At 36.2% G+C, this 12,232-nt stretch overlaps 3 protein-coding genes across 5 annotated transcripts; 1 reads left to right on the forward strand and 2 right to left on the reverse strand.

Moving 5' to 3' along the window:
• On the forward strand, positions 1-2,639 carry LOC114715748 (probable aminotransferase ACS12). Its single transcript, XM_028900625.1, has 4 exons — positions 1-453; positions 1,052-1,183; positions 1,493-1,653; positions 1,734-2,639. The coding sequence occupies exons 1-4, from the start codon at positions 130-132 to the stop codon at positions 2,590-2,592; spliced, it is 1,476 nt and encodes a 491-aa protein (XP_028756458.1). The 5' UTR covers positions 1-129; the 3' UTR covers positions 2,593-2,639.
• Positions 2,640-3,300: 661 nt separating this feature from the next.
• Positions 3,301-6,349, reverse strand: LOC114715750 (NADPH oxidase activator). 3 transcript variants are annotated; one of them, XM_028900629.1, is made up of 4 exons: positions 6,219-6,349; positions 5,784-5,957; positions 4,731-5,450; positions 3,301-3,647 (listed from the first exon to the last, which is right to left on the reverse strand). In XM_028900629.1, the coding sequence occupies exons 1-4, from the start codon at positions 6,333-6,335 to the stop codon at positions 3,540-3,542; spliced, it is 1,119 nt and encodes a 372-aa protein (XP_028756462.1). In that variant the 5' UTR covers positions 6,336-6,349; the 3' UTR covers positions 3,301-3,539. The 3 variants fall into 3 exon arrangements, with proteins under 3 accessions (XP_028756462.1, XP_028756460.1, XP_028756461.1); XM_028900627.1 differs by having other exon boundaries at positions 5,784-6,349; XM_028900628.1 differs by having other exon boundaries at positions 4,731-5,442; positions 5,776-6,349.
• A 3,606-nt stretch (positions 6,350-9,955) lies between these two features.
• Positions 9,956-12,232, reverse strand: LOC114715749 (uncharacterized). The gene has a single exon (XM_028900626.1). It carries the CDS (start codon positions 11,765-11,767, stop codon positions 10,331-10,333), a length of 1,437 nt encoding a protein of 478 aa, XP_028756459.1. The 5' UTR covers positions 11,768-12,232; the 3' UTR covers positions 9,956-10,330.

Below are 12,232 nucleotides of genomic sequence, written 5' to 3' on the forward strand. Positions count from 1 at the left end.
TCTGAATTCTTCTACGCACGGCTCCTTCACCTTTCCCATGGGCTCACCGGCGATCCGTTCGTTGGTACCGGCGGCGGGGTTGCTAAGCCTGTGACAGTGGCCTGAATCCGGATCCTCCGAGCTGCGGCCATGAGGCTCGTGGTGCCTCTCCAGGGTGTGGTTCAAGGCAGAGGAGGCATTTTGCTTGGCTCTCTGATCCCCTGCGCTCTCTTTTACTTCCTCCAGCTCTATCTCAAACGGCATCGTTCCGATGAACCTTCTCGGGCTCCTCCAACTCCGCCACCGTCGGGGATCCCGCCGTTGGAGGGTGTTCAAGTGTCGTCCCTCGCGAATTTTCTTGCGGAACCTGACAATTTGCCGTATGACAATGTAATGGAGAGAGTGGCCCAGGATTCTTATGACAGATTCAATAATCCAAACGGGATGATTGAGCTGAGCTCGTCCGAGAACAAGGTTAGTTTGGTTTTCATTCTATCATTATTTGCTTTCGCAAAAGGTTCAATGTAGTCCTTCTATCCTCATTTATTGCTTTGACGTCAAGCTAGAGTCCCGTGCATTGTAGAACAAGGAGTAACATAATCTGTATATAGTTCAAGCCCATGAACATTAGTCACTAAATTTAATATTTTGTAATGTTAATGTTAGCTTGATGGTTTAGATAAATTAACAAGCCATTCTAAATAAATAATATTTAAATTAATTTAATGATAAATTTGACAGTTAGATTTTAAGACGGAAGGGCAGCATTGTATTTATGTATTTTCTATTCTGTTATGCAAGTTTTATAGTCAAATATATAATTTCTATGTTTGAATTTTTGAATAATGTTTTATACTTATTTTCATTACAAGGATTTAACTAATTTCATGAATTCAGTCTACATTAAATCCGATTTAAAAGGATCAAATTAAAATCTTTTATGAAGTTAGAGGACTCAATCATATATTGAAGCCTAAATATTAGTTTCTTTCAATGTACTTCTTGACTTAGGTTGGGTTGCATTTTTCTTGTTCTGGGGTTTGTGATAATCGAGTGTTTTAATTATTTGTAGCTCTGCTTGGATCTAATTGAGAAGTGGTTATCAGAGAACATGAAGAAATCGCTAGTAGGGAATGATTTCACTCTTAGTGTTAATGGGATTGCAACTTACCAGCCGTTTGATGGATTGGAGGAATTGAAAATGGTGAGATAGATTCTCTTTCAAGTGATGTTCTTACGTTCTGAGTAATGTCAGTTTAATTATTTCGGCCTTATTCTTGGACAGTATTGGAGGATCGAAATACCTGACTTGTTTATTATAACATCAGTCTATTTTTGAAGAAATATTGAAGAATATTTGAGAACAGATATAATTCATCACATTCTGTCTATAAAAGATAAGCTTGTAACGAAAATCCGGTCACTATAATGTCTCCAAAATTTCTTTGATCCTGCTTAGAAGACAATTTCTGTGCATTTCCCTAATACAAGGCATTTTGTTCTTCTTTTGTAGGCCATGTCAAATTTTATATCTCAAGTGATGGGAGGGATGGTGAAATTGGACCCGTCAAATATGGTGCTAACTGATGGAGCCACTCCTGCTATTGAGATCCTATCTTTCTGCCTGGCAAACCAGGGAGATTCTTTTCTTGTCCCTACACCTTATTATTCAGGGTAATAAATCAGAGCCTTCTGGATTCATGGCTCTAACTGATTCCAAAACCTAATGGATAATTTTTTTTTTTTTTAAACAGATTTGACAAGGATGTGAAATGGCGAGCCCGAGTGAACCTAATACCAGTTCACTGTCAAAGCAAGGACAATTTTGCTCTGAGCATCACTACTCTTGAAAAGGCATTCTCTCAAGCTCACAAGCCTGGAGTCAAAGTTCGAGGAATTCTCTTCTCCAACCCTGCAAATCCTGTTGGCAATCTGCTGACACGGGACATGCTCAAAAATCTTGTGCACTTTGCAGAAAAGAAAAACATCCATATCATTGCTGATGAAGTACTTGCAGGATCAGTATATGAAAGGGACAAGTTTGTGAGCATAGCTGAAGTTCTTGATTCAGAAGGCCTCGATAAGAATCGAGTTCATATAATATATGGCCTCTCAAAAGACCTCTCACTTGCAGGCTTTAGAGTTGGGGTTATATATTCGTTTAACAACACTGTTTTGGCTGCTGCTAGGAAGCTAAGTAGGTTTTCTTCTTTATCTGCTCCCACACAGAGGTTAGTTATTTCAATGCTTTCAGATAGAAAATTTATTATGGAGTATTTTGAAACTAACCAGAACAGAATAAGACAAGCGCGGAATGAACTTGAGGCTGAATTAAGTAATCTAGGAATCAAGTGTGCAAAGAGCAGTGCTGGTTTGTACTGTTGGGCTGATATGAGAGGATTGTTAAGGCAACCTCATAGTGACAAAAGTGAACTTGAGTTATGGAAGAAGTTTATAAATGTTTCCAAGATTAATATAACTCCTGGATCAGCCTGTCATTGTATTGAACCGGGATGGTTTGGAATTTGTTTTGGTGCACTAACTTCAGAAAACATTCCTGTAATTATTGGAAGGATTAGGAAAGTTGTTGAAACTTGTAAATCTTCCTGTTGAGGCTCCATTGATATTTTTCATCACATCAATAAAATCATCTACATACATGCATGCTCAGGCGCTGGTATCTGAAGTTATTCGGCAGATCTAGTGGGTATATGAATCTATTATAACTATAATAATATTTCCAAGTTGGAAAAAATGGCCTCTGAATAGTGTAGTGATGTGATTCATATGACTTACTCTCTTTGTACTTTGTAATTTGTTTAATTGTGCTTCTTCTTCTTTTTTTTTAAAAAGGAAAATTAATTTCTGTGGGACCCACTCAGACTGGAATTAAGTTATTTAAAACAGAATGTTGGGCCGTGCTAATAGGAAATAATTTTTCTAGGGATTGAAATGCAAGAAATAAGACACAAGAACAGTGAATCCTTATCCTATTAGGTGAAGTTAGCTACAATGTAGCACATTGTTATTGTGCTCTATTAATGACCAAATCTTTGAATAGATCGTTAAGCTAAAGGTCTCGTTCAATAATTTTGTTAAGTGTTTTTTTTAGTCTTTTTCTAGAGGACTCCACACTACTTGATCAATTATTCTCACTAGCGCATCTGATGGTTTTTTTTTTTTAATGTGTTTGAACCACTTCAAATGATTTTCTACCATTTTCATCCAATGGGATAGAAAATTTATTTTAAAGAAAACAAATATGTTAGGCTGTGATTATCCGTATATTGATGGAATCTCATAATGTTTTGTCAGAAGCTGTTACCGAAGTTAAAGGAAGGAATGTGCACATTTGAGTTCATTTAAATTGTAAAATCTCAAATAACACTCCGGAAGTAACATTCTTTTACAATCCATAATCCTAACGTAGAAAGCCCACAAAACCACACCAGAGATGCTAGAACTGCTAAACTTAATTCAGATTCATGTTGGATCAGTAGGGACAATGAGCTTCTGATCTTTGGGGAGCAGTCTCCCCAGTTAAACATTCCTTGATACAGCTACACCAGTTTCAGTCTGGGCAAAAACTTTTTGTCGAACAATCCTTCAATCATCTTGCAGCTAGAAGCAAACATGAAGCATCCAAAAGCTTCCTTTTTTCTAATACTCTGCGTCATCCATTAAGCCAATCAGTAAAACATGGTTTTGAAATGGAATTTCAAGTTTTTTAGACTACAAAGATCCTAGCAGAGGGAAGATGTGTTTAAAATTTTGGAGAAGGAAAATATTAGTTTAAATCGTCTGGTTTGGAAAATGAAATGAAGGAGAAAAAGAAATAAAATAAATAAGTTTATGAATGAAAAATGTCACACACACACACACGCCTAGATGGGAAAAAAGGTAACAGAAAACTCTGGTTAAGGATGAGCAATGATAATACGGTAAAATATATCCTTTAATAAGGGAAAAATTATTACATATCTCAATATCTATATATATATATATATATATATATATATAGGATGTTACCTTTCCATGAATGCTAATAAATGAGGCTTGATAGTCTTGCTTTGATTGGAAATTTGAGATGAAGAAAAAGGTTTTTATACAAGCAAACCCTTTTCGAGTATAGGTTTTCCTTATCACGACAAGCTCAATTATGAGATTTTCAAAAGAATGTAATGAAAATATTGGGTAATTATACTTAGATGGATTCGTGTCAATCAAAATCAAAACTAGTTTAATCATGGAATTGCCAAAAGTGGGCCATCAAGATTCGCATTGCTATACACATACTTCTAGTCAAGTGGTTTGAACTTCACAAGCAAACATAAAACTGTACATAATAGCCATAGATAGTTATGATTTGTGACGAAGATTTTTACTTTTTTTTTTGGGGTCAAAATAACATATTAAGAAGGTTTGACATCTTCTAAATATATATATATATTTATAATGAGTAATATTATTAAAAAATCACGAATAATGTTCATGAGTATAATTTTTCCCCAAAACAAAGACTAAATCATGTTAAATAATTGAAAGATTGAATTGCTTCAAATATTTTAAGATTCTCTCCAGGTGCAGGAGGATTCAGGTGTGAAGAAATATAAAATTAGAGAGGTTTGGTGGGCCCGCTGTGAGAATGATCTCTCTATCTCTCTCCACGTAGACCCTTGTGCACTTGGAGAGAAGCTCAGCTCGCTTCAAACACAAGAACAGGAGAAGAAAAAGGAGGGAGATCGAATTACCCTTTGAAGATCCCTGTTTCCCATCTGAACAGCTTTCCTTCTGCAGCTTCTTCTTCTGCTCATCATGATTAGCTCTCCAAGTGTTGGTGGCTTCCTTAACATGGCAGTGCTATTATCTTCCTCTCCATCAAAATCTCTGCTTTCCTTCAGTTCCAATGGAGTTGAAGAAGATCCAGTTTTCTCAAGGAAGCCAGTGTTAGGTGGAAACAATGGAAATAGACTCTCGAGGAAGGAAGCTCCAACCAGACTTGACCTCCCTGTTTCATAGCTGCTTGTGCTGCTTCCATTCTCAGAAGCTGGGGATGAACATGATGACTCAACAATCTGTTCACAGTGATGCTCACTCAATGAACTTTTCTGCAGCGGAATCTCAGAAGAAAGCTTATCTGATGCTGGTAAAGAAGGATCTGAACAACCAAATGACTCTGGTTCAATGCTAATTACACTGTCATACATATCAGTATCACTACATTCAGCAAAGCTGCTATCACAGCTTCTTTCTCTGCAGGCAACATGATATGCTGAAGATGAAGATGAAGATGATGGAGATGCCAAATCAATGAACTTGGCTTCTGAATTGAGTGAGACATGAGGAATTGGTGTTCCGGGCTTTTCCTCCCAAGCAAAAGGAATAGAGGCAACTAGTTTGATTGGAGGCTTAGGAACCTGAGAAACTGATGCTGCAGCAACAGTAGCAGAAGAAGTTGAAGAAGATGAAGACTCCATATCAACGAGCTTGGTTTCTGCATCGAGGGAGAAACGAGGAATGGGTGTTCCAGGCTTTTCTTCCCATGCAAAGGGAACAGAGGCGATTAGTTTGATTGGAGGCTTAGGAACCTGAGAAACTGATGCTACAGCAGAAGAAGAAAAACACGATGAAGATGATGAAGACTCCATATCAACGAGCTTGGTTTCTGGATCGAGGGAGAAATGAGGAATGGGTGTTCCAGGCTTTTCTTCCCATGCAAAGGAAATAGAGGAAATTAATTTGATTGGAGGCTTAGGAACCTGGGAAACTGATGCTGCAGAAGAAGAAGAAAACCATGATGAAGATGATGAAGACTCCATATCAACGAGCTCGGTTTCTGGATAGAGGGAGAAATGAGGAATGGGTGTTCCAGGCTTTTCTTCCCATGCAAAGGGAACAGAGGCAATTAGTTTGATTGGAGGCTTAGGAACCTGGGAAACTGATGCTGCAGCAGAAGAAGAAAAACACGATGAAGATGATGAAGACTCCATATCAACGAGCTTGGTTTCTGCATCGAGGGAGAAACGAGGAATGGGTGTTCCAGGCTTTTCTTCCCATGCAAAGGGAATAGAGGCGATTAGTTTGATTGGAGGCTTAGGAACCTGAGAAACTGATGCTGCAGCAGAAGAAGAAAAACACGATGAAGATGATGAAGACTCCATATCAACGAGCTTGGTTTCTGGATCGAGGGAGAAATGAGAAACTGATGCTGCAGAAGAAGAAAAACACGATGAAGATGACGAAGGAGGCTCTGGTTTCCAATCTTTTTTGGGGGTGCCCGGTCTTAGTTCCCATAGAAATGGAACTGAAGGTGGTTCCCTAAACCTGACCTGCTTCCTCTTCTCTGATTCATCCATTTTTTCCCCGCAAGGGAAAACCATGATTCTGATTGCTCTGGGGCATTTATATAATATGCTTGAACCTTGAAGTGGTGGGTGGGTGTAGTTTCCACTAACGCATGTAGTTTCATATTAACGGTGCCATTTTGTGTTACTGGGATTAGGCAACCTGCCATCCGTCTCTACTTAGTTCGCAAGTGCCTAACTAAGCCATGATCATTATCTGACTTCATCAAACACTATAAGACCCATTGACTTCCATTCCCATCAGTCCCCGCCTACTCCTATGCCTCTTGTCTTCCATTCATTTGTTCTGTTTTTATTTTTATGTTGTAATCCTTTTATCCTTATTAATAAAGTTGACTTTTTTTTTCAAATGAAAATTTTAGGAAGGAGTTTGGGCTGAACCCAAGTCAGAGATAGGATGCTTGATCCAGCTTCTCTTAGATGATACTACTTCTGATCTTAATTATAAGAATTAGTTGACTAATTTGAGGAGATTAAGGAAAGAAGTTAAGTTAGTTATTTATAATAAATAGGTGTTGTTTTTTTTAAAATATCCTTGCTAATCAAGTGTATTGGCTAGAATTATCATTGTTAAAACGACTATCTTTAAAAAAAATATATAAATACTAGAGACAAAATAGATTGACGATATTTAGGACCAAAATAAAAGTTAAACGAGATCTTATATTAAGTACAGGAGGTAGTACCATGTTAGGTAGGACAAACTTACAATAAATCGGCAAACATTTACATAGTCACCCTCAGATCTAGAATGCCTTCCCAAATGCTGTGAAAGAATTGAACCTCCTCTTTTTTTGATGAGGGGGTGCGATTCTTTATTTCTTTTTTCAATTAAAAAAGGCAATTCATTCTAGAAGATACAGAGCAGAGTGTGATGGATCTTACTTACATGGGCTTAACGCTTGAAACCTGATGGGATATTTTGCTGGGATGGCCCAAAATAACCAAGTCTAATTTTGTTGGATTGATTTGGACAGACAGGTTTTTCTCCATGTTGGGCCAAGCTAAGCTTTGTGACTAATTAGGCCTAACCCAGTCTTTATTACTACTTTCTGATTCATAATATAAGAGTTTGTTTAATTTTTATTTTGATTCTAACATAAAACTTCAATTTAATTTTTTTTTCATATTATTCATTTTTTTTCAAAGTAATCTTTATAATAATAATAGTTCTAACCAATATACTTGATTAGCAAGGATATTTTAGAAAATATAATACTTATTTATTACAAATAACTAACTTAACCAGTTTTCTTAATTTACTCAAATTAGTCAAGTAACTCTTATATTAAGGACTAGAGGTAGTGATAAATAATCTTTTTAATAAAAATTTATATGAAAAAAAAATCAACCATTTTCAATTTTGAAGTTTAATTTTTTAAGTGAACCTCCCAGTTTTAAAATAATTACATCGAAAGAAGAAATAAATGGTTGATTATTAAATGGGTTTCTACAATTCTATGGGCTGATGAGCTAAAACTTTTCATTTCTTCGGCCCACTTGTGGCTCAAGGCAATCAAAAGGTCAAATTCCTTAATCACTTTTTCTTTTTCTTTTTTTTTAATCTCACTTTTATTTTACCTACCCATTTTTTAGTAATTAATTGTTCTTACTCTTTATTATTAAAAGCATCTCTAGTCACTTGCTTTTTTCTAAATCGGGCAGTTGTTTTTCGAAGAGAATTTGCATACAAAAATGGGGAAAAGATCCCACCCACTGAAACTTCAAATAAAAGGTCATGTTTCAATAAAATAAAAAAAATAAAAATTTATGTATTGTACTTATTTTGTCGAACCACTAAAAGGATGGCCCAATAGAAAGTGATGGTATTTTTTTTTTTTGGTAAGAGAAAGTGATCGATATTTATTTATAAAAAGGTGAACATGTAAAATCGATGAGAGAATTTCATGACTAAGATTATGAAATAATTTTAATACACATACCATATAAATTAATTTGATCTTTTTTAAATTACATGTCTATCCTTTTAATCTTACCTATTTGACAACGAGTTCATTATCAAAAAAGAAACTAAATTTAAAAAGAATTATAACTCTATTTTTTTAGAGATGCATTTTCGCCAAAAAAAAATTTAGAGATGCATAAATTACTTGTGTTTTAATTGCGAAAATTTACACAATCAATCTCAAGATCAGTGTTAATTTCTTTGATTAAGAATACAATTCATTGAAAATAGTTTTTAAGAAAATTTTTGAAATCATAAATTTTATTGATTCTAAATTTAAAAATTTAATCAATTTTATATTAGTTGAATAGGCATTCGATGATAAATAGTAAAAAAAATATTTTAGTCAAAATAAGTCATTTTAGAATAATTTATTGTTTATTCATATGTGTGTGTGTGTGTGAACAACTTGATCGAAAAAAATAGATTTTTGTCTTTGTTAGATACTCTACTCTTGGATAATTTAATCAAACAATTAAATTAATCAATAGTGCCTTAACATAATTGTAGTTAGTCCTCAAGTGCTTCCTTACTTTTGGCCTTTTGATTGTTTCCATTTCATAAAATAAGTAAATGGAATGCTCAAGGGAACCATAGCTTTATTCCATTTACCCAAATTAATTATTATTTGGGTGGGCCCATCAACAATTTTATATCTGAGTTTCTTCTTTCCACTTCTCAATAATTACTTACGTGTATTAATTTAATTTCCAGATTAACAATGTCAGCATCAGATATCATGTGAATGAAGACCCAGGCGACCTATCGGTTAGCAATATTAAAATAATCCATTGTCATTATTATTACTGCCGTGTTCTCATTTATTAAATTTATTAAATAATTAAATAATTGATGCTCGTTAAGGTGTAACTTTGTTACACTGCATCCTAAAAGTTTAAACTCGTTAGTCTAAATTTTGCAAATGAACAATTATTGTTTTAAGCATATTAAATTATTACTAGACAATAACAAAAATATAAAATAAAATACTATCTACGGTCCTAATTATAAGACCATTTTTATAGACTAAAAATAAAGTCTTATAATTAGGACGAGAAACAGTATGTCTTTTCATCGATGTAATTGGGAAAAAAGAAAAAAGATAAATGGGGTGTTGGAAATTCTTCAGGCGTTTAAACATAGTTAATTATATTTTTTCCACAAGGAATTTTGAATAATGAAGGTTTTAACTTTGAATTAACTAATTACTCCATAACTTTCATAAATTCTAGAGGGGCCAAATCTTCAAATCTATTTAGATTATGACTTTACACAATCTGATCATTCTTCAAATCTCAGCTTTTCTGCTTTATGATTGTGAATACAGCAGATATTATGATTCAAATTGTGAGCTAACTGTGCCTTTCACATATGATGCAGCAAAACATCTTATCCTGATATTTGAAATATTTAAAGTAATTTGTGAATTATACATACAAAATTAATGTCATACCAAGATATAGGTGAACTAATTGCCTAGTAGTTCATGACCCATCATATGAACCACAAAGAATGATTCTAAAACAAGTGGTGCAGCCATGAAGAATACCACCATCAACAATAAATACTAAACAATGCAAGTATCAGTCATTGTTAACATGGATGGAAAATTAATTATAAGCTATCAGGGAATATTTCCACATGATTAGAAGAAAAAGTATTTATGAATATATAATCATCCTGCATTTCTTGAACAGAGTTTACTCAAAACTCAAATCATTTACACATTTATATGTCTATACTCCCATATACAATGATCCCACCAACATACTTCAGCTTATGTAAAATCAAAGCCACTTCAAATATGAAAAAGAAACCATATCAGAAAAAACAGAACCCAAGAGATCCAAAATCTGCACTCTGATTTCTCTTCTTTCAAAGCATAAAAGTATTTGTTTTGAGTAAATTCTTATGCTCTGATTCATCTAAATGGTCTAAATTTCTATCTGAACTGACTAAATTAACCGAACAGACAAGAAAAAAACGAATATTATTTCCTCATCCAAAATTATGAAAATCTCTAGCAAGGTTTCTGCAAATTAAGCAAACCAAGATTGAGATTGGCACACTGAAACAGAGCTTGAGCAGTCATTTCTCTCTCAAATCTGCAGATATAATTCAACCCAACAAGCAGCTCGGTTATGGCAGCTTCAGTCTTCTCTTTATTAGCAAAGAACAAAGTCTGCAACAGCAACACATTATTACTTTTCTGCACCAAATTCTGCTGCTCGAAGCTTCTTTCACTCTGCCACTTAATCATATTATGTGCCAATGGCGATAACCACCCCAGAATCCTCCCTAATGCGTCCCTCCATTCTCCGGCAAGCACAGCATCACTTGCACAAAACCCTACTCCTTTCAATCTTGACCTTAACGATGATCTTATGCTATTGGGCAACATAGCGTACAAGTCATCTCTTGCGTCCAGTCCAACCAAGTGAGGCGACTTTATCATCTTCTCCATCACTATGATCAAATTGGCATAGTGCAGAGCCAAAGCTGCAGCACCAAGAGTACTAGGAGGTGGGTTTAAGAGATTGCAATGAGATTCAAAAAACCCAGATATTGAATCATTCTTATCATCTTCAAGCTCTGGACTTTTCAATGGCCCAGAAACAAATGTACAAGAAGAAGCGTTCTGGTTTTGATCTGAGGGATAAATTACAGCAGAAGTTGATAGACTACGAGACAGAGAGGGAAAAGAATTGCCTATCGCAAAAACATGCTTGATTCTAGCTAGAACAGTGAAAATTGTCCTCACAAGCAATGGAACCACAGAATCGAAGGTTCTATTCCATAAAGATCTATCTTTCAGATCCTTTACCTCTTGTTTCTTCCAGAAAATCTTCTGTTGAAGCTCATATGCCTTCTTCTGCTCTTTGTTATCGTTACAGTGTTGCAGAGTCTTTCTCAGCCCACTTTCTAAAACTGAAATTTCGTCCATTTCTTTGTACAACGCTGCCGTGAGAGTCACGTAACGTTCCATTTTCTTGTGACAGGCTTCGATTTCTTTCGGACCCGACAGGACCCAGCGGTTCGGGTCGATCCCCGAACCGGCAAACCCGCGGAATATAGGGTCGAATGATCGGATATTCGGGTCTTGGCATTTGAGGCAGAGTCTAGAGACGGAATCGACGAGGATCCTGAGGTTTTCGGCGAACTCAGCGCAGACGAGGCTGAGGAGGAAGGACTCGTCGTTGGAGATGATCTTACGGACGCCTTCCAGGGAAACGGCGTCGTTTCGCAGACGGATTATGCTGGGATCGGAGAGTGAGTGAGAGAGGTGGAGGAGCTTCGACATGAGTCCAGCGATTTCGAAGGCCAATACTCCGACAACATGTCGTTTATTGGACTTGAAAGACGGCTTCTTCAGGAGACTCGGCTTCGAGGGTCGAACGGAGTCGAAGCTGTTGGTTACCGCAGTTTTGACCTTGACAAGCAAAGTTTCGAGGGCCATGAGGAATTTCTCACGGTGCCAGAAGGACGAAGGAGGAAGATGACGACGTGGGCACTGATTTTCTCTCTGGGTGGTATAAGGAAAAACAATGGATCATAAGTGGACGCAAGAAATGAAGATGAAGAGCTTGCGGAAATCCATGAGATAAACAGAACAAGAAAATTGCGGAACCAGAAGCTACATATACGAACAAGGAGGAGGAAGATGGCGAAGTGGGTAGTGACTGATTTATTTGTTGGTGGGTATGGGGGAAAACAACGGATCAGATGTAGAGGGAAGGAATGAGGACGAAGTGCTTGTGAAAATCCATGGGGGAGAGAAAGGAGAAAGGAAATTGGTTAAAGCTGAGGGAAACAGAAGGCATAAAGGAAGAAGGTGAAGTGGCAATGAAAGAAGAAAGGTAAGGAGAAGAGATGAGAGTGAATCGGAGGAATGAGGAGAGAGAAAGAGGGAGAGAGAGAGAGA

Source organism: Neltuma alba, unplaced genomic scaffold (genome assembly GCF_004799145.2).
Source record: "Neltuma alba isolate B1F8T4 unplaced genomic scaffold, ASM479914v2 tig00011610_pilon, whole genome shotgun sequence".
Classification (NCBI taxonomy): Eukaryota; Viridiplantae; Streptophyta; class Magnoliopsida; order Fabales; family Fabaceae; genus Neltuma; species Neltuma alba.

Coding starts and splice junctions, on each gene's coding strand:
- LOC114715748 (XM_028900625.1), top strand. CDS start 130: ATGAGGCTCGTGGTGCCTCTCCAGGGTGTGGTTCAAGGCAGAGGAGGC. Junction 454..1,051: donor TGAGCTCGTCCGAGAACAAG/GTTAGTTTGGTT, acceptor AATTATTTGTAG/CTCTGCTTGGATCTAATTGA. Junction 1,654..1,733: donor CCTACACCTTATTATTCAGG/GTAATAAATCAG, acceptor TTTTTTAAACAG/ATTTGACAAGGATGTGAAAT.
- LOC114715750 (XM_028900627.1), bottom strand. CDS start 6,335: ATGGATGAATCAGAGAAGAGGAAGCAGGTCAGGTTTAGGGAACCACCT. Junction 5,451..5,783: donor TTGATATGGAGTCTTCATCA/TCTTCATCATGG, acceptor GTTGATATGGAG/TCTTCATCTTCTTCAACTTC. Junction 3,648..4,730: donor GAAACAGGGATCTTCAAAGG/GTAATTCGATCT, acceptor TGGATGACGCAG/AGTATTAGAAAAAAGGAAGC.
- LOC114715749 (XM_028900626.1), bottom strand. CDS start 11,767: ATGGCCCTCGAAACTTTGCTTGTCAAGGTCAAAACTGCGGTAACCAAC.